The 24,567-nt window shown below is 34.8% G+C and overlaps 1 protein-coding gene across 12 annotated transcripts in view; it reads right to left on the bottom strand.

Annotated features, from left to right (window-relative positions):
- Positions 1-24,567, bottom strand: part of PPP1R9A (protein phosphatase 1 regulatory subunit 9A) — a 297,767-nt gene that overhangs the window by 113,381 nt on the left and 159,819 nt on the right. For all 12 annotated transcript variants that reach the window (XR_013442768.1, XM_078059275.1, XM_078059274.1 and 9 more), the window contains 2 exons: positions 20,499-20,619; positions 1,262-1,366 (listed from right to left, as the gene is read on the bottom strand). Coding sequence is in view for 11 of the 12 variants with exons in the window: in XM_078059275.1 (XP_077915401.1) it covers positions 1,262-1,366; positions 20,499-20,619 (226 nt within the window). In the remaining variant the exon portion in view is untranslated. The remainder of the gene's footprint in view (positions 1-1,261; positions 1,367-20,498; positions 20,620-24,567) is intronic.

Here is a 24,567-nt window from a genome sequence, read left to right as displayed (position 1 = left end):
AGAAAAAAGAACAATGTTCTTAACAAGTTGAATGTGTATCTTACTTATTTCACTTTAAAATTCACTTCAAAGCCTAACGGGCAGCTTTAAAACCAACTTCTCTACCGACAGAGGAAAGTGCTGTCTCAAGAACAGACAGTAATCTGCAGAAAGACAGTCAACATTTCCTGAGGGAGCCCACACACACGGCTCTAAGAGACCATCAGACAGTTTTTTCTGTGCTCTTTCCAATTATTTCACATACTTTCCTCAGGACTATGGGTAGTCTTGAAGCATCAACATAGCACCCATAAAAGTCATTGATGTTGCATTCTTTAAACATTTCCTTCAGCATTAAAGGGTATTTTCCAACTGAAAAAGTCTAAATTCTAAAACTTAAACCCATGTTTGTGCAACATAAAACCCGCTGCAATAAAATCCTCGTGTTACCCTCTTTACAGCAATATTAACTCATTGATATTTCAGAGTATCTGGCCGTGACATTCTGATGGTAACACCAAAACATTTTCATAATTGCCCACACTAAATAATGTCCCCTCTGTGTTCCTTTGTAGGATTGATGGAAAAATATTAAGACATAAGCAACACGATATTTAAAAATAAATACCCTATACCAAATAAAATGGATTTCAAACCTTGACCTTAGTTGGCTCAGGACTACTTTCTTATCTGTTTTCTAAGCTACAATTTTCAGAACCCCCAGGACAGGATATATATTTCAAGGTCCAAAAGAATGTACCCTCTGTCCTATTAAGTTGGCAAAGTTACAGTTTACCAAAGATTAGTCCTATAAAGTCTATAAAGAGATTTTTTAAATGCATGTATTAACCTCAAATAATTTAGCCAGTTTATCTAAAAACATGTACTGCTGGATACATGTATAATCATTTCAATTTCAATTTACTGTATAACTAGTTTTATTAAAAGGCTTTAGAGTCTAAATTCATATTTGTTGAGGACTTAAGCAGAAATTTTATGCAGTGAGGCACACTAACATAGTTCAGTAATTAGCCATATTGATTCACACTGTACACTTCATATCTTCATGTCGTTCTAAAATACCATAAGTTTTGGTCTTAAATTACATTTGCATAAACTAATTACAATAAAGAAGGAAACATTAAAAACTAAAGGCAGGTGTTGAGTATTTAGATAAAATCTTCATTGTAATTACATATAACTACAGGTACAATTCTAGAAAACTAAAATTCAACAAAATGTTAAGTAATAAAATTATACATATCTGAAGCCACATATTTACCTGACATTGCCCTTGGTGTTTCTGAGAACTGTTGCAGCAAAATTCTGTGTGACACCCACCAAGCTGATTCCATCCACTTCCACAATCTGGTCATTGACTTGTATTCTTTGGGAAGAGGAGAAAAATTAGCCACAATTAACTTTTCTGATAGTACATTATCATTTTCAATACATGAGTTGACAAAGTACTTGATTTTATGATACTCTTACTGACCCCAAAATTTGTCTTTTATCCACAAGGTCCGATCTTAGTCAAATGCTTAATGTTTTTATTATTTTAATTTTTTTTTTTTTTTTTTTTTAAGAAAGGCAGACTGCCACATGCAGAGCCTCATTTGGATGTGTCTGGAGTCTTGGAAGCTTGACTACCCTATGTTCTCCTACAAATGGACCTTGAGAGCTTGTTTGGAAGCTCTAGCAGGGGAGCGCAGAACAGTTCTCCTCTATCGGGGAAGGTCATCCTCTTCAACCAAGCGCACAGCTTCGGGAGGGATGCACGTGGAGTGGTGAGGGAGAAAGGGGACACCTGCCTAGTCAGCCAGATGAGCCGAATCAACCCTAGAGAGCAATGGGGTGACAGATGTCGCAGCCAGATCGCCCTCACATCCTTAATGTTTCTAAAAGATCGTCTTGTACGGTGACTAACATAACATAATAAAATTAAAAAATAAATAAATAAAAATAAAATAAAATAAAATAAAAGATCGTCTTGAAAAATAGATTGTTTTGAAAAGCAATACTAAATGGAGAGATTCAGTTTGCCCAATATTCATATTCCTATCACAAAGAACTGGTAACTGCTAATGTATGACATACTTACATCATTTTTGGTCCTTAATAAATTACATAAAACAACAGATCCAGCTGAAATATGCTGTGGGCCTCATCCCTAATCCTGCTTTCCACCTCTCCTCTTCAAGAAAAAACATCAGGAATTGCAGGGAATCCTTCCTATTCAAGTTGTACGCTTGAAACAGATAATGCTCATAACTGTATGTATGTTTATGTGTGCACACACGTATATAAATGCATATATTTATTTATGTTTAGGAGCAATATACAGTATTAGTGTTGTTTAATGTATAATGCTTTTAAATTTATATGCATGTTTTATACATACCATTTTTTTATTCCTCAAAAGGAAGTATTTCTCTCTTTTTTTTCCTGAAGTATTTCAATCATGGAGAAATGCAGAGGGAATTGGTAATAAACACCCATGTACCAAACACCCAACTTTATCAAATCTCAGCACTGTGCAATATTTGAGTCAGATTTTTTCCTAAAGAAATGTATTCCAGAAAAGCTAGAGCCCCTTTATTATTCATCTCTAATTCTAGTCCCTTCACTGCTTCCATAGATGTAACCATCATACTAATTTTGATGCTCAGTCTTCCTATGGACGTTTTGAAGTAGAAATAATAGTATACATGAATATGCACAATATGTGTACATCTGCAGTTTTCAAACATTGTGAAGTGTGCCTCTCATTCCATAATTTAGTTTGCTTCATTCAACGTTATGTATGAGATTTATCTACAGTTATAAATACTATTCTACTAATTCATTTTAACAACCAGGTATATACATCTTTTGTGAATATATCAAAATATATTCATCCATTATCTGCAGATGGACAGTTACATTGTTTTCCATTTTAGCCATTATGAATACTGCTCATATGTGTCTCCTTACACACGTGTGTGAGTTTCTCCATGATATACACCTAGAAATAGAACTCCTGAATCAAAGAACATATGCTTTTTCAACTTAAACAGACAAATTTTACTTCAAAATGCTTATGCCGATGCGTATTCTCAGTAGCACTGTATGTATGAAAGGTTCTGACTTCCCACACTCTCACCAATACTTGGTATATTCTGACCCTTTAAATACTGGTGATCTTGTAAGTATAAAAAGACATGACACTGCGATTTTAATTGCATTTGCCTGATTACCAGTGTGGCTGAACGTTTATTCATATCTTTCTGAGTCATTTGTCCATTTCTGCAAACTGTTAGATCATGTCTTTTACCCATTTTTGTTGATGTTGTTGGGTTGGGTGTCTTTTTTCTTATTGATTTATTGAAGATGTCCTTATACATACTGTACACTAACACTTTCTCAATTAAATATGTCGCAAATACCTTTGTCCCAATCTGTGGCTTGTTTTTTCACATTTCTTTGAAAAATGGTGATTTTGAGGAAAACAATTTTTAAAAATATAATCACATTTGAAATTTCAGCTTTGTATCAGGTAGTTCTGTGTTTTGTTTCAGGAACCCCTTTCTGCCTCAAGGTTATAACAACATTCTATTATTTTCTTCTAAAAGTTTTAACATTTTGCCATTCTGCATTTAGGTAGTTATCCACCCGGAAGTTATTTTTTATTATAATATGTGTTAGCAATCTATTTTTATGTTTTCCAAGTGTTATAAACAAATGCCTTAAAAACTTTTAATAAGAGTTCACTTTTCCTCCACTGATTTGTAGTGCTGCATCTGTCAGGGTTTCAAATGTGCATCAACATGTTTTGGGTTTTCTACTAGTTTCTACTTGTCTGTCTGTCTATCTCTGCACACTCTATTGCTTCATAATTAGTTTTGACATTTCATAGGATAATTCCCTCCACCTTGTTCATTGTCCTCAAATTTTTCTGAGCTATTCTTGAGCTTTTTCTCTTCATAATTAGTTTTGAACTTACTTGCCAAGTTCTATAAAAACACTCGTTGAGGTTTTAATAAAATCATACTGATTTTTAGATTAGTTTGGGGAACACTTACATCTTTATCATATTGACACTTCCCACCAATAAACCTTATGCCACTATAATTACTCTGGACAAGTGTTGGGTATATCATATGTTGTTGCCATGTGTTAAGAAGAGTTAAAGTTTGAAAATAAGAATAAAAAGGAGAGCAACCTATCTTTTCAATATGATTTAGGCGCATTATTTAACAGGTCCACCCAAGGATAATTTGGGGGAATGTATTTTCATTGATCCACTGTTTAAAATTGATTAAAATCCTGGATATACTTAAGTTGCATGTTAATTTGCAGATTTTTCTGTCCTGAATAAATTCAGATACTTTCCTTCTGTTAGAAAAGATAATCCCATAGGCCATGGTTTATTTCCCTGTAGAATATTAACTAGTTTTATATCTAACTTAGTAATGTTATTCTAATACTACTTTATTAACTTGTCTTTAACTACGCATGTCTAAAATGTCCTTTGAATCACATTTACCACATCTCACTGGTTCTCTCATTAATTAGTGAGTTAAGTAAAGTCTAATCCGTGTTCATTTTATATGTATGAAAGTCATTTTTTTAACTCTCTGAATATAAGCCTACGATAGCTTCGGAGCTTCCACCAAGATGCCAGAGTGGATTCACAAAGCCAATACAACTGTTACCACAGAAATACGTTTCATGGGCTGTTTAAGCCCAGGAATAATTGCTTGGTCCCTGGACTGATTCTAAAGCAGCAACAGAGCACTATCTTTGTTAACATGGTTTTGTCCTAATGTAGTACTTTTTAATTTTTTTCTGGCTTTGGCCATTTTGGTTCTGGATCTAGTTTGCTCTAAACAACAATGAAAAATCACTCCCCACTGGTAGCAGCAATGAGTAGGAGTGTAATTTTATATTCTGACCATTCGAGACGGCTACTGGGATTATAGGGATCTATTATCTCTCATGTGAAAGATGATAAAAAAAATTTTGAGTTACTATCCTTTAATTTTTTTTTGTCTATTTGTGGGCTTAAACTATTTCATAAAAAATTTCCTGAACACTAGAAAGTAAAATAGCCCTTTGAAATCTTGACTGGTGAGTTTTTGTGTTTCTCTGATTACTTAAAGCTCTTTCCGAGGTTGCAGAACTGAAGCGACAAATTCTGTGTTGTTGTAATTGAGAAAAGCCATTATCTCTCACTGTGTATGCATGAAATATGCTCCTAACATAGAAGGGTATTAATAAATTAAATTATAAAGTCTTGGAAGTTAAAGGAGTGATAATCTGGTTCAGAAGAGAATAGCAAGCACTTTCATAAATCTTATATTCTAGTATCTTATGAAGACTTTAAATGTGCTAGACATTTAAGAAAAAAATCCTTCTTAGAGATTCTGCTAGAAGCTCAGAAATATTTTTATAGAAAGCCCAGTTCACATAATAGAAGTGAATCTTTAGGCAAATAAGACTAATTTAATAATTTTGGTTTAAAATACATACCTAGATTTTCTCCATGATTTTGTAAAGGTATGGGTTTGCATTTTCCAAATGAAAAGACTAGTTAATCTGAACTTCCTAATATTCTGATATGGATACTGATCATATTAACAGTATCCCTACATAAAGCTTAAAAAGCATAAGAAAACCAAATTGTCTTTAACTAAACTGAATCATAATTCTGACAAACTTTTATATTGATGGGAATTATGTTTTATAGAGTGTCAGCTTAAAACACGATTTCCAAGATTTTTAGTTATCTTCAAAACCTTGGTCATAAAGCATAGCTTTTAATACATATAACTCCACTTAAAATGTTAAAGTTACAAAAAATAAATAAAAAATAAAATGTTACAAAGTTACTTTAACTTTGCATCATGTTAAGGAATGTGTTTATCTTTACAGTTTAAGAAGACTATAAAAATTGTGTGCGGCCGCAGAAAATGATAGCTACTGGTCTGGTATTGCTTGTGTATGACAGACAATCATTATCAAGTCCCTATCTACCTGCAAAGGTTGTTAACTAGAAGTTGGTTAAGTAAGCTGTAAATTAAGTGTAATATGGATAACTGGGACAATGCTAGCGCCAACAGTTACAGAAAAAAATATATTGTGTAGGTGAGGTAATAGGATGGATTTTTTTTTTTTTTAGAGAAAGGATAGTAGGTTAGTCCAACAGTATCAGCCTGTTCTAGGATATCAGAGAACAAAATGAAGATCAAAACTTGAGTGTGCATAGCAAGTTGAACAAGGTTTGAAGAAGTGATTTTTATTTGCCTTGGTTTATACCATCTGAGGCCAAAAAAGAATTTATAAAATGAGCTGATTTTTTTACGAAATGCATTCAGCCTTGAAGGACTTATTCATAATATAATTTAGAAGAAAAGAGTATAGTTCTTCTACTACTAGAGTTACACAGAGTGAGTCAATTCCTATTTACATGATAGCCCTTTATATATTTGAAAACTGCTATCATGTTCCTCCATTAGGGGTAAGGAGGAGAAGAGACTGAAGAAGGTAAAGATTAAAATCAGGAAGACAGTTAAGAAGCCATTTGCAATTTGTAAAAAGCTTGAAATGATAACAGCACAAAATTATGAATGAGAGTTTCTTTTACTTCATATCCTCACCAGCATTTGGTATTGTCAGTGTTTTGGATTTTGGCCATTCTAATAGGTGTAATGGTATCTCATCATTGTTTTAATATGCAATAACTCACAGACTGGGAGAAAAAACTTATACATCATATATCTGATATGGGGCTTGTATCTACAGTATTATAAAGATGGTTACAACCCAATTACAAAAAGATAATCCATTTTAAAACTAAGTTAAAGAAAGATAATGTATGATTTCACTTACATGTAGAATCTAAAAGCCAAAACAAACAAACCAACCAAAAACGAGGCTCCTGGGTACAGAGAACAGATTGGTGGTTGCCAGAGGGTAGGGGGGTGGGGGGGTGGGTAGAATGAATGAAGGGGGTCAAAAGGTACAAACCTCCAGCTACAAAATAAATAAGTCATGGGGATGTAATCTACAGCATGGTGACTATAGTTAATAATACTGTATTGCATATTTGAAAGATGCTATCTATCTTAAAAGTCTTCATCACAAGAAAAAAAGTCGTAACTATGTATGGTGATGAATGTTAATTAGAGTTATCATGGTGATCATTTCACAATGTATACAAATCATTATGTTGTGCACCTGAAACTAATATAATGTTATATGACAATTATACCTTAAGAGAAAAAAAAAAGTGGGCAAAGGATCTGAATAGGCATTTCACCAAAGAAGATGCCCAAATGGCCAAGAAGTACATGGAAAAGATGCTCGAATCAACAGCCACCAGAGAAATGCAAGAGGTATCTTCACACCCACTAGGAGATGGTAATGATCAAAAGACAGATAATAACAAGTGTTCATGAGGATGTGGAGAAATTATAACCTTCATACATTACCAGAGGCAATGTAACTTTGTGCAGCTACTTTGGAAAACCATCCAGCAGTTCCTCAAAAGGTTAAACATAAAGTTGCCACATGACCCAGAAATTCCAGTTAGGTATATACCAAGAAAAATGAAAACATGTCCGCACAAAAATTTGTACATGAGCAGCATTATTCATAATAGCCAAAAAGTAGAAACAACCCAAATATCCACCAAACGATGTCAGAATAAACAAAATGTGGTATATCCATTCAACAGAATATTATTTGGAAATAAAAAGGAATGAAAAGTGATACATGCTACAACGTGGATGAACCTTGAAAGCACTCTGCTAGTGAAAAAAAGCCAGTCACAAAAGACCATATATTGTATGATTCCATTTATACAAAATGTCCAGAAAAGGCAAATCTCTACAGACAGAAAGTAGATTTGTCCATAGTTTTTAAGATTAGGTTGCTATTATTCTCTTGTAAATGTTATTCATATTCTGTATGTTATGTTTTGCAAATATTTTCTCCTTGCCCATAGCTTCTCTTTTCATTTTGTAACTGTGTCTCTCAAAGTAAAAAAGTTGTGATTTTAATGAAATTCAAATTGCCAGTTTTTTCCTTGATGGTCTGAGCTTTTGTGGCTGTGTCAGAAACCTTTGTTTAATGTGATGATACAAGGATTTTCACCAATGCGTTCTTTTAGAGGTTTCATAGTTTGAACTCTTACGTCTAGATCTATGTTAATTTTGATTAATTAATCAAAGTTAATTAATTATGGTGTGGTAACATTTGTGGTTTAGGTTTCTTTTTCGTCATATGGATAGCTAATTCTTTTACTGCTATTTGTTAAAAAAAACTGTACATTTTAGCACTGAGTTATCATGACACTTTTACTGAAAGTTGACTGACTATATACATCTTACTCTATTCCTTACTTTCTATTCTATCCCATATATTTTAATTTTTATACCAATATCATATAGTCTTGGTTACTGAGGCTTCATAGTAAGTCTTGTAAAATCAAGTAACATCAGTCCTCTAACTTTATTCTTTTTCAGAATTTTTATTCTAGGTCCCTTGCATTTCCATATGCATTTTAGAACCGGCTACTCAATTTCCTTAAAAAATAAATGCCTGCTGGGATTTTAATTGATATTTCTTTGAATCTACAGATGAATATAAGGACATGTGACATCTTAACAATGTTGAAAATACTGTTATAAACATTGCTACGTCTCCATTTATTTACTAATTTACTAATTTACTCCATTTATTAATATCATATTACCATCTACTAGTATCAACTCAACTACATTTTCATTTTTGTCCAACAACATCCTCACATAACTAAGAACTGTAAGGCAGGCCACACCCTGAAAAGACTGTTCACATTCCTGCCTTTGTATCCTCTACGAAACACTTGCCCATATGTCCTTTCTCTCCCCTCAATAGCTTTCTCCTGAAAGCCCAGCTCAAATGTGAACTTCTCTTTGAGCATTCATCTGTTTATCCAAGCCTAATGATCTTTTCTATCCTTTGAACCTCTTCTGCACCATATGTTTTATACCTTCGCTTAATGTTACATGTTACCAGATAATTGTTTATTATTTCTTGAGATGTAAGGTCTCCCTAAGCAAATAGATTGCCAACTTCGTGGGTCTTATTATCTGAGCTCAGAGCAATAATTATGTATTGCTAATCTTATTAAACCATTTTGGAGAATAAAGGAAAAGAAAGAATTCCTTTTATGTGTAGTTTATTCTGTGGATGGGACAAAAGTTAAATGTCCACTTTTAGGATAACATTTTTTTATACACTGCTGTTGATAAGACTCAAAAGAGGCAAATGTCCTAACTATTGGCTCACTTTCCATCATTCTATTTATGCCAATCTCTTTTCTGTGACAACATCTTCTCTTGGCCAGTTGTCATTTAAATATTTTTTTCTCAGAGACTGTCTAGAAAACATCTTTCCTGATTAAATGTTACTTAATCTTAGTAGCATTTTTTTAACTTTCTATCTTTATGTCTGTGTACACATAATTTGTGTAATATACTTTAATATTTCCTTGTGTTGCTTTATGAAAGTCATTTTGTTGTGTGGGGATGTGTTGGGGGTGGGGACGTTGTGTTTTAAGTTGATTCTAAACTACTTTAATGGCCAAAATTACGACTTTATTTCTTCCTAACCTTTACATGAAGTCAAATGGAATGCTCTGGAAGCAATATATGCTCAACACATGCTTTGACAGCAACAGTTCCTCAATGTTTCTGAGTGACCAATGACCGTGTTGTAAACACATGGCAGCTCTCCAAGAAACTCATGGCAGTTCAAGTGCCTGATTTACCAGTATCTATGGAAGATAGAGGCAAGAAGAAATTCTTTATCTTTCAAAAAAAGTCAAATTAAAGTTGATTTACAGAATTTGAAAGATGAACACAGTTGGTCTTCCAGGGCGGGAGGGGATGCAAGTGAAGCTGAAAAGCTCAAACTCTCAAAAGGGAAGTCACTCTTATGCTTTTAGGAAATGAACAGATGGTAAGGTGACTTGAATCGGGAAAGAGCATTTGAGAAGGTAGACATTTTAAGAAAAGACAAAAGTTCAAGGATGAGGGAGAGGACTACTAACTAAATAGAGGACACGAAACTTCTAAAACAGGTTTTCTTGGTAAGCCAATACATCCAGGGCTAGCATTTACTGGGGAGGAAATAAAAGTAAAAGCAAAATATAGGTTTTTACACTGTCAATAGACAGAGTAATCAGAGGTGAAAGAAAATGAGGGTGATGATTGTCTTAATGGACAAGAATAAAGGAAGCACAAGCAAGGTCAAAGAAATTTCTGAAAATACACATCCTTGAACAGGATAATTTAGATAAAATGCAATGAAACAAATACAATTAGCGGGACATTTCTAAGTACTCTAATCAGAAGGAAGATAGCAAAAGTGCTAGAAAAATATAAGTAGAGAAAATAATATGCTTGCTTCATTGATCTGATTGATTCATTCAGTCAGTAATTTAGCAAGAGTGAGTCAATCACGACTCTACTCCAAGAACAGTGAGAGTCATTGGGATACAAATTTGAATGAAGTATGATTCCTGTTTCAGAATATCATACATACACACACACGCACAAATGTTTACAGAAGCATAGGGGTATGTGCGTATGTTGCAGAACTGGAGACACGGCGTGTGAAATATTACAGTAAGTGTGTTAAGAAAGGTATGAACAAAATAAGTTGATATTAACAGGGGAAGGCTATTGACTCTGTGAGGTGAGAGTCAAGTGGAACCAGAGCAAAGAAAAAACTGAGAATAGATGGATTCACAATGAAGTCATAGTGTCCTTGCCAATAAGCCAAGAAAGTCATCAGCTATAGTGTACGGTGCTATCAAAATAAACAAACAAAAAGAAATGGAAATGTGACCCTCACAAAGACTAGAGATTACTGGAAATTACCTTTAGGAAGAGTAACAGAATAAACATTAAAAACTAAAGTCATAAGGAAATTTGCCCCAAAAGGCTGAATCTTGTAAGTGGCATCGATCCATTCATACATGGGCTTGAGTGCTTATCAAAAGTCTAGTACCAGCATGTTGCTATAGACGACACCAGAAATGTAACTGTGGTCCCTGCTCTTAATGACTTAACCATAAATCTATGGATATACACTCAGGACACATGACATGATGACAAACAAGTGAACATAAATGCATGTGCTACCGACTATTATGTACAAGTGTACAGGGGCCGAGCGTTCGGCTGGGCTCCACCAATGACAGCTGAATGGTTTCAATGATGAACTGGACACTAAGTTTAACCTTGAAGTAAAAGGTAACAAAATGTTGAGAAAAAATACTATTTTGGGTAGGGTGAAGAGTATGAAAGAAGTATGGTAGTAAGAAAAGGATCTGGGTCCCAGAGTTACCTAGAGCTGAATTTCAATCCCAAAGCTTTCACTTATTGATAGTCTACTGAAAGTCCCCAATGCTGTTTCCCATCTGTATGTTGTTTTAGGAATAGTTTTACATCTGTGTGATGTAGAGAAATAGAAAAAGCAATGACTGAAAGACAGAAAAAGAAAAGAGCTAGAAAGCAGATGGTAGACTGGGAGTGAATGTTTCTACAAAGTAGCGCTGGGAAGAGAGAAAGAAATGTGAGGTAAAATAAATCCAGACCCACCCACCCATCCTGCAAGCACTGTGAAAGTGAAGAAGGAATAAAGGAGACTGATGAGTTGAGCTATAGGGCCTCAGGCCTTGGTGGTAAACAAATCCAAATCTACAAAAACTGGAAAAGCAATGAATGCTTGGAAAAAGTATTAGGGGGTGGGAAATGCCATTCAAATCCATATCACCACCAGAGGATAAAACAAATTCACAAGCATTTTCCTAATGCTGGATAGGAGCTAGCAAAAGGTATCCTACTGAAAAGTACATAATTTGCAAAATGCTAAATGTAAATGAACAGTACTGCATCTATTAGAGGAAAAATTTAAGATGTGTAATTGATAGTCTCTTTCTTTATAACACATTTTGATTGCTTTATTTTAGCAAATGTTTATTTAGATGCTTTCATCCACTTACCTCAGACCACAGTTTTCTTAATCCCATTTTCTTTATTTTTTAAGATTTTATTTATTAATTTATTTGAGAGAGAGTGCACACGCAAGTGGGGGGAAAGGGCAGCGGGGGAGGGAGAGGGACAAGCCCACTCCCCAGTGAGCTGCGGAGCCCTATGCGGGACTAGACCCTACAACCCGGAGATCAGGACCTGAGTCAAAAATCAAGAGTCAGATGCTTAACCAACTGAGCCACCCAGGCACCCCTTAATCCCATTTTCTATGAAACCTTAAGTTTCTTCAACTATGAATTCCTGAAAGAATTAATCCTCAGTTTAGATAAAGAAGGTCTAGTATAACTACCATGCTGGTTGTAATATTAGCAAAAATGTATGGGAAAGGGTTTGCACAATAATTGATGTATTATATGGCCTTAATACATTGTAGTTACAGTAATTATTATTTTAACTAAGATGTGGAAGGAGGTTGGGGAAGGAAAGCAGTGCAGACAATAATGTAATCTTCCTGATTGAACCAGACAACTGAATATGCACTTAAATAACATAGATATTCAAAGTCAATAAGACCCTGGGCTCTGACCGGCACAAAAAAAAAAAAAAAAAAAGTGGAGGAAACTATACACTATTGTTCACAAAGGCTATACAAACAAAGTGATAATTGTAGAAGAATAATCTTGGAACAAGGTAAGGATAAACTGGGAAAGATCAGCTGAAAGAAACCCCATACAAACCACGGCGTAATAAGAGAAAGACTTGATCCAGAGATATGGTTCAAAGAATGGACACAAAAGAAGAATCTGAGGAACATTCCAAAGAAAGAAATATCCAATATAGTAAGATATTATATAGGTAAAATAAATGAAAGAACAGAGGATGACTGGAAATCTAAAGTAATGAAAAATAGGGTCAACACAGAAAAAAAAACAGGTAGTTCAGATCAAGGGAAAGGAAGAAAAAAATGAAAAGAGGAATTCAGTTTATGTTGAATTTGAGATAAAAATAAGACATAAGTGATATAAGTGAATAGTTTCTACATGCACCAAGACTGGGGTATGAATCTGGGAGCAATTTCTATAGAGTCATTTAAAAAAAAATCAGTTCCCTGACTGAATATGAAAATGAGTTAAAGAAGCTAATTTGAGAGATAAACATTCTTATAATACAGAAGGAAAAATAAGAGGAAAAGGATCTATATAGCTGTCTCCCTCTCCTTTGCTCTCTCTTCCTCGCTTTCTCTCTCTCTCTCTCTCACACATACACCCCCCAACAAAAAAACAACAACAAAAAACAAAACCGAGGACGGGGGGCACGGATCTCAAGAAATAAGTGATTATAATACGACACTGAAAAGTTTAAGAAGATTAGGTCTAAGAAAAAGTTACTGGATGTCTCAAAAATTAGGTAAATAATTTTCAAAACAATAAATTTGACAGAAGAGCAAGTGCTATAATGCTTCAGTCTAGACTCTTTCCGCGGTCACCATGAAATGCCATCCTCAAGTGTCAAATTAGCATTTGCTAATTTTAGAAAATATTTTAAAAGTTTTAGTGTAATACATGGTCATCGTTGAAAATTTAGAAAATGAAAAATATAAAGAAGACAAAAATTTCATGTAATCCCACCATCTAGAGTTGATCACTACTAAAATTTTGCTGGTGAATTTCCTTCCAGATTTTTTTCTGTGCATATTATGCCTGTGTTTACTTACTTAACAAAATTAAGGATCAGTTGAATATATAGCTTTGTGGGGTTTTATACTTTTTATTCATCAAGATAGTATTTGTTGGGTGCTTACTATATGTCAGGCAGTCTTCTATGCCTTTTATATTTTGTTATTATTTGTTTATTACTTATTTATTTATTATTGCTAATAGCTATTATTAAATACGTATCATTATTATTTCTCTTGTATGTATAAGGAAATTTTGGCTTTTCTTTTATGTGCATAACAATAAAATAACTAAAGGTTCTGGACTCAAGGATCTATAATCTATAATCCAAAGCCAAAAAGGCATTGTCTCAAAAAAATATAAAGGACAGGGGGAATTAATACAGTAGTTTTGAGCTTCTACTTGTCAACAGAGATTTTACAATGCTTCTTATATACAATTCACTTAAATAAGCAGAAAATACAACAATATGTGTAGCACTTTCTAATTTTCTTAATTCATCTGTGTACATGTACTTTCGTTCATGCACTCATGTGCCTAAAATCAGAAAAAAAAAGGTCTGAAAAAAATACTAAAAGGTAAAAAAAACAAAAAAAAACAAAAAAAACCCCGTCAACCTAAAATTCTATACACAAAGAAAATATATCTTTAAAAAGCAAAGGTAAAACAAAAAGACATTTTCAGACCTACAAAACTGAAAGAATTCACCACCATCAGACCTGGTGATAAAACGTTAAAGGCAGCCCCTCAGGGAGAAGGAAAATAATATGGAAATAGGGAGCTCACAAGGGAATGAAGAGCACTGGAAATGGTCCCTGGGAAGACAGAAGTGACCCAAGCTTTATATAAAGCACTCGGTGCAACAGGGACAGCAACAACAGATATTTGGCACGGATTTGCTCTTTGCGGTCACACCAGTATGAGGAAGAGGCGGCCTATGATTAAAATGCAGGTTCCTGATCCTACATAATTCTTCCTGCCAGCCTCAATACAGACAGCATTAAGGGGATGAAGAGAGCTCAGTGCTATTTGATTATTATTTTCATTAAAAGAATATTTATTTTAAAAAGTCCTCATTTCAAAAGTGTTACATTCATTAAAGGAAAAAAAATGAAAATCCGATACACAATTAAAAAACACCAAGGAAATAAAACCACTTTTAATTTAAAAGAGAGAGGGAGGGAGGGAAGTTCTATTGAGTTTGATATTTTGAGAGGCATTTTAATTTACCATTTCATAGAGGAAGACTATGTGGTGATTAAGGTGGAGACAAACTCAAGAAACTAAAAATGAGCAGAAGGAGGAGAGGTAAAGAAGACTGGACAGAGGATGAGAGGAATAATATTGGTTAAAAAGAAAGAGTAGCAATTCAGGTTTACTGCCATCATACTCTGACCCTACTACCCACGAGATCATGAGCCAGCAGGGTATTTAATACGTAAATGGTTATTATGGTAGAGTAAAAGGTTTTCCTATGGTAGCACTGATAATCTCTCAAATCTTGGTTCATAATTAGAAGCACAAAAAAGAGCAGGCATGAGTCCTGGTGGTAAAAATTAAACAGACAGCTCTCTGAATCAGACCATCCCAAAGCACAAAGAATACATACAGACAATCTGGGCTTTCCAGAAGTTGTACAGAATGACACAGGAAATAGCCTGTTTTTCCCTGGAAACACTGCCTACTGGAACGGAGTTTGCAGGAATGTACCTGGCTAGTCTGTAATGGTTTTCGTGTGCTAATAAACGACAGGGTACAATGCCTACTCTGCAGCCTCCATTGTATTTCTGACGTCCCTCAACTCGGAATCTAAAACCCAGAACCAACGGGGGTAAGCTAACAAAAATACATACGCTGGACGATTCTAGGGTTTGTTTAACGTTACTGGATAGTTATCTACCGACAAAGATATATCTGGGAAGGGGAAACAAAAACAAAAATTCTACCTCACAGGGCCTACGTAAACAAAGCAACCGATGCCGAATGAGAGGGAGACCAGCTGGAGCAACATTAATAAACTCGGGTCAACACAATTTTCCCCGAAATGCCAGATAGTGGAGTTTTAAATGTATATGAAAATATGTCCATATCAAAGCAGTAATATCCCAACTCTCTAAGGGGTGAACAAGCAAAATACTTGATGAGGAGAGTAACACAGGAGTGTGTGCACTGAGAGGAAACCCTCGACTACGGAATCATGACAGATGGACACAATTAAAAGAGCAGTTTCCATTCAGGTTGTCCCGGGCGGGAGGGCGCCCCAGGGGCACAGATGGGTCCCGCCCCAGCCCAGGGAGCGTCTGCTGCAGGGGAGCTAAGAATAAAACTCTTCATCTGTTTTATGTGTTGCTTTCTACCCAAAAGCTGGTCAAAACCAATTAAAATCAGTTGAAAACCTTGAGAGGCTTGAATGAAGGTACACTACATAGCACCCTCGTTTCACATTTGGTAACTTTTTTCAAAAAAAACAAACAGGACAGTATTCTCAAATGATGACATGCAAACGCCTAAGAAATAAACATAGGAGCCAGAAACAAAGCAGATCCCATATGCATTTTTAATTTGCCTCTTTAGCGCAGTGTCATTACTATCACTTGTCAGTTACCACCCACAGGACTTATTCCACTATCAGCATTTTCAATTGTGTTATCATAAAGTTGATTTTGCTTTATAGATTCATGAAAGAGAACTGGAGAAATAATTAGTGTCCTGTGTATCAATTGTAAAATGTATGGCGAGCAAAGCTAATGGTTTTATTATTAATACTATTTTTGCTAAATATTTATTTTAATTTTAATAAAATAATATTTAATAAATAAAAATGTATTTAATAAAATTAATATTTTATTTTACTAAAATTAATCTTATTTAATATCATTTGTAGTTATTTTACTAAAAATTTAAAACTAAAACAGATGGTGGAAATGGCTATCAACTCACGTCACTTAGCTCAATTGCAAGTGATTGTTAAGAGTTAGGATAGCACAAAAAAGAGAAAGAGGGAGAGAAAAGAAAAAGAAGGGAGGGGGAAGGGAGGGGGGAGAAAAACATTAGGCCTAAGTAAATGTTTTGAAAGTGATTAAAGCACAAAGTATTCATTCATTCAACAAATATTTATTGAGAACCCCTACGTTTCAGGCATCATATAAAAAGGTACACACAGACATGAAAAGCTTGACAAAAGAAAATTTCAATGTAGAACATAATATCAAAAAGGAAGGAAGACTCAAACTTTTTAACTACACTCTGAATGACACAGGAGATAAATGCCCATGGCAAATTTTTAAAAGTGCTCAAAATATGGTGAGTTTATGAGATGTTTAGAAGGGGTAAAAACAATCACAACAAATATGTGGGGGCAGTAAGCGGGGAGGAGGGAGAAAAGAATGTCCTGGGTAAGTCTATAAGTCTGTTTATTTAACATCCCTTGAAGGTAATATGACTGAATCTGAAATTAGACTGAAATCATTTTCTTAAATAGAGTTGAAAAACTAAAGCAAGGGGCGCCTGGGTGGCTCAGTCAGTTAAGGACAGACTCTTGATTTCAGCTCAGGTCATGGTTTCAGGGTCATGGGATGGAGCCCAGCATCAGGCTCTGCGATTGGCTCCAGGCTCATCACAGAGTCTGCTTAAGTTTCTCTCTCCCTCTCTCTCTGCCCCTCCCCTACTCACGCACACACACATTCTCTCTCTCTGTCTCTAAAAAAAAAAAAAAAAAGAAAGAAACTAAAGCAAGCTAGAAGGGTTAAAAAAATTTTTTTTATCCTTTTATTTTTATTTTTTTTAAAGATTTTTTTTTTATGAGAGGAGTTTTTTTTTTTTAAAGATTTTATTTATTTATTTGACAGAGAGAGAGACAGCAAGAGAGGGAACACAAGCAGGGGGAGCGGGAGAGGGAGAAGCAGGCTTCCCGCGGAGCAGGGAGCCCGATGCGGGGCTTGATCCCAGGACCCCTGAGATCATGACCTGAGCCGAAGGCAGATGCCCAACGACTGAGCCACCCAGGCACCCCAAAACTTTTATCCTTTTAAAGCTAAAAGGAATTATAAAGAACACCTAATCCAGAACTTTAATTTTGTCCATAACTGAGGTCTGAAGAGCAACTTTCCCGAGGTCACATGGTAACTTTATTATTTTTAGTTGTAGTTTAAAATATATATACAAGTATAAATTCTCTGTAGAAAAATTAAATATTCCACATTAACTGAAATTTTTAAAAACCCACATGGAAAAGAGCCATTCAATATTTTGATGTGTATTAATTCTACATTTTTTGAGAGAAAGAAAAAGAAAGAGAAAGAGAGGTTGGGGGGAGGGATGAACAAATAGAAAACATATTCACAGAAGAATGGCATCATACTGATCATAGTGCTTTGTAAATCCTTAACACAGTATTTTTCTATATCCATAAGTAGACGTAACTTTTTAAAAAAATTATTAACTGGAGGGAGCAATCAACTGTTCTTTTTGTAATCTTTTTATACTGATAAATTTTAAACAACAAACATTTAAAATTGTGCAAATGAGCACAACAGTAATGGTGGGAATAATAATGTAATAGTTTAAAAGATGTGAACACTGCCATAGGTCTAATAATGAGACTATACATACACATATATATCATCAATTTTTAAACACATATAAAACAAAAAGTATGAATTTAAAGATCTCTAAAGTTCTTCTGAACTTCTAAAATTTTATGATTCTGTACATATTTTATACATCTTTCTATAGTTTTTCTTAAGACTTCCCATAATAACTGTTTTTAAATACATTTAAAAATAAAGCTTATTCCTACTTCATTCAAGAACAGTTTTGTTTCATACACAGTGCTGTGGAAGGTTTTAATTTACATAAGCATACTAAATGCTTACAGCAACCCTGCAATGTAGATAACATGACAATTAAGTTAATTTGTTCAATATCCCACAGCTGGTAAGTAGAGGGGACAGAATTAGACTCCTGGTCACATGTTCCCAAAGATTCTCTTCCTTTCATCAAATTGCCTTCCTTAATATATTCACTGAGATATTTATTAAGCATCTATTGTAGCAACAGCAGGATTACTCTCCTAGATAAATATCCATTTAAAAGGACTGAGGAAATGCACACTGGGACTGATAGAGCCAAGTTCTCCTACCGGTGGAAATACTGAACCTATGTAGGACAACAAATAAGGAAACAGGTTAACGAAAAACAAACCTAATTTTAAAAGTGAGTGATGGAAAAACAAATAGGTCTGAGTTTAGAACAATGGGAATTGGCTAAGAGCTAAATGCAAAATTTTCTACCTTTTTGTTTTTTAATCAATTTGTATTTTGGTTTGGTTTTGTGGCCCATTTAATTTAAGAGAGATAGTTCATAATAATTTCATACTGTTTGAATACTAACAATAAGAAGTATTTCCTATCATTTTGGAATAGTTTTTAAATTTTCCGTGGAACTTAAAGGGAAATGACACAGATTTTACAAACAAATTTTAGCTCACTTGGAAGAAAGTTTCTAAATCAATAATCGGAAATTTTTGCTACTACCATTATATAATTCACTGAAAGGGTAAAGAGGTTATTTCCTTAAATACTTGAAAATGGGGAAGACTGTTAACAAATTGTATTTTAACACAAAATATTAATATCCTACTTTGTTTTAAGTGTGATACACATTCAATCAACCGAACATTCACTCAAAAGATTCATTTCAGACCTTCTCTGTTCAAGTCCACGGGAATACAAATAAGGCTACTGACTGTGATGTGGAACCTAGCCTCATGGAAAGAGATGATCCTGGTGTGGCGTTCTATTTAAATAAATCAATTTAGTTCCCCTTGGAAAATATCTGTGTATATCAATATGTGTATTTAGGATTACAAAAGAAATAATGCTACCTATGTGTTCCACCAGAGATTTACAAATGATTTTCAACATGCTTTACCATGTTGGTTAAGTGATATCAAGATGGTTAAGTGATATATACTGAATTCTTGAAAAACAATCAAAACCAGTTACTCTGTGCTCCCCCCAAAAAAATAAGATGACATTTCTTTGAATTTGGCACTCATATTTTTGGACCTACTTTTATTTCTTTTGCCAACCTCTGCTTCAGCCCCAACCTGATGCAGGAGGAACGAAGAGTGAGGATTCATCAAAATCTTACATACATTGCAGCCTGAGATGATGAAAGCTAAGACATAAAACAACAACGATCTGATGTGCTGGTGTGCCTCCAGATTACCCAAGGTGGATGCTTAAGTAAAGACTGTCAGAGTCCTCTCTGAGAGATTTAATTCCACAAGTTTAGTTGGCACTCAAGAACTTGTATTTTTAGATAGGATACATTTTGAGAAACATGATTTCCAGAATTATCATCATTGCAGAGTTAGGGTTCCTATTTTCCCTTCTACCTTGGTCATTCTCAAAAGTGCCAGAAATATTACCATTTGTTTCAATATTTCTGAAGTGAAACTATATGCTGATCTCCACAGGACATATTCTGAAACAATATACACCCATGTTTCTGCCTCTTTCCCACTAGACAGAAAGATGAAGGGATAGGCACCAAAGGTAGACAGAGATAGTAGATCCAACCACCCATTTACCTAATATATATTAAAGAAAGCAGGTGTTTTACCTGCAAATCAGAAAGTAATTGAAGTATTTTAACCTTTTCCATATCTGAGACACACTCCGAAATTCTGTCCTAAAAAAATCAAAAGAAGAAAGCTACCACTGAAAAAACTTCCCAATAAAATTTCTAGAAGATTTTAGTTATTAACGACAGTAGTTAGCATTTTAGTTATTAACGACAGCAGTTAGCTTACCTGCCATCCCTCTGGGCAGCACCACCTTCTGTTACTGTCTTGACAAATATTCCCAGCTTTTCAAGTCCGGCATCTGCTCCAACACCCATTCCAATAATGCTTATACCAAGTCCATCCTCATCTATGAAAAAGGGAAAAACAATGCAACAACCTAAGTTTTACACTAGCCCACAATTAGCTGGTGAGACCTCTTTTTTGCCTTTAGTTTTGTTCTTTATGGACTATATGACAGGCTTATCTTGGCAGAATATTTTTTTCTATGTTGGGGAGTAAAGATGTTAAATAAGATCCCCCCGAAAGGCTTGTGAGTTTAATCTCATTTTATTACTGCAGTTGGCTATTTATTTGTGATCCCAAGAAAAAGTAATAATTTGATCATGGAGTAATCAATCTTCCTTAAAACACAGCCTCTCTAAATAATATATTTTAAACACAAAGGTATACATGCCAAAACACATATATATTATTTTAAATGAATGTGATCATAATGTATCTAAAATTTCCCCTTCATTTACGTGGTCTTTGCTTTTTTGTTTCATATCCCTATTCATGTTTAATAAAGTGGCATGTGTCTTTCAGTACTTTCCTCAGTCCTACTATACAAGCATATAAAAGTAGCAACAGCTACAATATATATGTATATATGCATAAATATAAATATACATACATATATGTATATGTGTGTGTATATACAATGGCTCATTTTTCCTTCCTATTTGCTTTATACAAATAAGATCGTATTAAACCTAGTTCTCTCTGCGGTTTACTTTCCTAATTCAATGATACCTCATGGATATCAACTTACATAGCCTTAAATCACTTCTAATGATCGCATAATATTTCATGGTGAGATGGTATCGTAACTTATCCAACCACTTCTCTACTGACCGGCATTCATTTTTGTTTCCATGTTCCTCACCCGATGAACAACACTGACAAATACGCTTTTAAATTCATTTACAATAATGTGTTTATCCATATTTCCATGAACATACGTATTTTAACATCAATGAAATAAAAGATACACTATTTCACATTCCACATTTTTTGGTCAACATTGAAAGTTATTTTCTGATAGCCTCAGAGTCTTTGAAACCACGTTGTGTGAGCTGCATAAAAAACAAGACACTCGCTAATCAACAGTGAAGGGTTGTCTAAAGGAAAACTGGCTCATCTAGTCAGCAGAATGCTTGATGCTTTTAAGACTTTTTAGCAATAACATTTAATACACTAAGTATTCTTCATCAGTAATCTCTTGAACAGGGTTCATCTCATTGATTATTACTACTTGTCACCAACTGCTGCTTTAAGTGTTTCTAAGTACAATTTATAATCCTACATCTGTATTCTACATATGTTTAAAAACATGTCATTCGACAGAAGTGTGATTTGTTCACTCAGTTGTGTACTAAAGAGGGCTTCGTAGAGTGTTCGCCCTGGAGGAACTGTTCAGTGTGATCCCCAGAGGAGGGTACTTCCGCACTGATTTTAGGCAGAGGCGCCTCTCCAGCCTGAGAACTCTAATGGTGACTAGTGCACGAGTCATCAATGGAGAAGTTCTTTCATTCCTTGTATTTAGAATGTTCGCACATATGTGATTTCCCATATTTATTTCATTCTCATTGTTTCTCTGGTATAGATACTCAAGTTCATCCAGAGGCTTTCTCTGGTTAAAAATTTTCCAACATTTAGGGTTTCTCCCCAGAATGAGTTTTCTTGGGAAAAGAAAAGTTAGATCTGTGCTAAAGGCTCTTCCTCACTGGTCACATGTACAAAGTTTCTTCTCTCCCACAGGAATTGTCCTACGTGTATAGAAGGTTGGCTATATAGCTGAACTTCTGCCCACATTCATCATATTCCTAGAGTTTCCTGGTGTGGGAATCTATTCATGTTGGTGAAAGGATGAATGATGACCTTCCCAGTGTTTACATACATGTAAGTGTTTCTCCCAGAGTGTTTGCTCCTGTGTCATTTAAGAGATGATCACTGTAGAATCGTCCACACTAAATAATGCCAAAGGGCTTCTCTCTCCTACATGAAATCTGGTATATATTAAGCATTTAACTGAATTCTTGTTCACATTCATTTTATTTACAGGAGTTTCTCTTCATTATGAATTACCACGTGTCAAGCCAACGTTGGGCTGTAAGGGAAACTTTCCCTTAGTACATTCAAAGAGCACCTTTCAAATGTGGATTCTCTGTACCACCGTGCCATTAAGTAGTTGCTTCCTGCAAATATCCTGCATGAAAATCATATGTCTTCGTTTTTAAGTGCATTTTCCCTGCCTGGACTCAGGCTTTAGTAAAATTATCTTTCTTCCTGCCTTAGCAACCCTGTTGCTCTCACTGGAAAATTACTCAGATTCGCAGAGCTGAAAACCCAATTGTAGGAAAAGCGATAATAGCTTGAGCCATCCTCAATTCCAGTGCAGACTGCCTGAAAGACAAGATGATAACTGAAAGACAATTAAAGGAAGAATACAATCAACACACAGAGACCAGTTGACTGATTGCATCTCTGTACAGCTTTCTGTGAGATATGTCAACAATGGGTGAATTCCAGAGCCATATCCTTGAAGGCCACTGATTCTTGTGACTGTCAAGAACCCAGCAGCCCCCTGGTCTTCCTCTGTCTAGCCCCTCCTAGGGACAGAAAAAGCACTAAGTAGGCAAAGCAGCCGGGAAACAGTGGAAAAGACTGTGAGGCTGAGTTACCATGAAAGATGCTGTCACCACACTCTGGAGCTCAGAGCTTACCTTTTCTCTTAAGAAAAGAAGCTCACGTTGGCTTAGCATTCCCCTTATTGCTAGTGAGATCTGAGCTTGTATTCATGTGTCCTCTTTGGTAAATTGCCAATTTTTTCTACTGAGTTTTCCCTGTCTCTTTTTTCTTTTTTAAGGTTCTTAGCATATTATACATATTATCTCCATGTCATAATGAAGATGCCCCCCCAATTTATCATTTATCTATTGTCTTTGTTTGACAATATTGCCTTTAAAAGCTTAAAATTTTGGATTGATTGATTGGACCCTCTTTTCTTTTATAACTTCTGCTTTTCCACTTTGGTTAAGCCCCGCCTCCAACATGCCTACAGGATTTATGTGGTCTTATAAGTTTTTTGTCAAATACCTTTATTACTTTATTTTTAGTATTTAATTATCCAATCCAGGTAGAGTTGTTTTTTATATGATATAATGCAAATGAAGGTGCCCAACTTTATATTCTTCCACACAGATGCCCAGTTACGCCAGAACACTTTGTAAAGCACCCTATTATCCTAAATTAGAATATCATACACGTCGTATATCGAATTCTCATGCATACTAACATCTTTCTCTGGATTTTCTACTTTGTTCCACTGATCAATTGCTATATGAATACAATTTGTTCTGATTATAGAGGCTTTACATTAAATTCAGATATTTAAGAAATTAAGACTTTTCACATTCTTTTTCATACTTCTCTTAGGTCTGTATTTTTCCATATAAAATTTAGTATTACATTATGCAATCCTCTCTCCCAATCCAACCCTGATGGCAGTTCTATTTGAACTGCATTAAATTTATATATTAATTTGTAGGTATCAGAGATGAAGAATAGGAGGGACTTTTCCATACTTAGTCTTTTCATCCAAGAATATGGTATATCCTTCTATTTGTTTACATCTTCTATCTGTCAAAGATGGATTTTCAACAGATAAATACTGTTTTTCTTAGTGATTAATAAGTATTTTGTTGTTTTTGTGCTATTGTAAATGAAATGTTCCCATTTTCATATTTATGTGCTTAATGTAAATATAGAGATAAAATGACTAATTTTCTTTCATGTATGTGACACCTGACCTCCTCTTACATATATAATCTTATCAATTCTAGTATTTTTTTTTTTTTTAAGATTTTATTTATTTATTTGATAGAGACACAGCGAGAGAGGGAACACAATCAGGGGGAGTGGGAGAGAGAGAAGCAGGCTTCCCGCTGAGCGGGGAGCCCGATGTGGGGCTCGATCCCAGGACCCTGGGACCATGACCTGAGCCGAAGGCAGACGCTTAACGACTGAGCCACCC

The sequence above is a fragment of the Halichoerus grypus genome, chromosome 12 (assembly GCF_964656455.1).
Source record: "Halichoerus grypus chromosome 12, mHalGry1.hap1.1, whole genome shotgun sequence".
In the NCBI taxonomy this organism is placed as follows: Eukaryota; Metazoa; Chordata; class Mammalia; order Carnivora; family Phocidae; genus Halichoerus; species Halichoerus grypus.
Note: the sequence above shows the minus strand (reverse complement) of the source record. Positions and strands in the feature narration are given on the sequence as shown.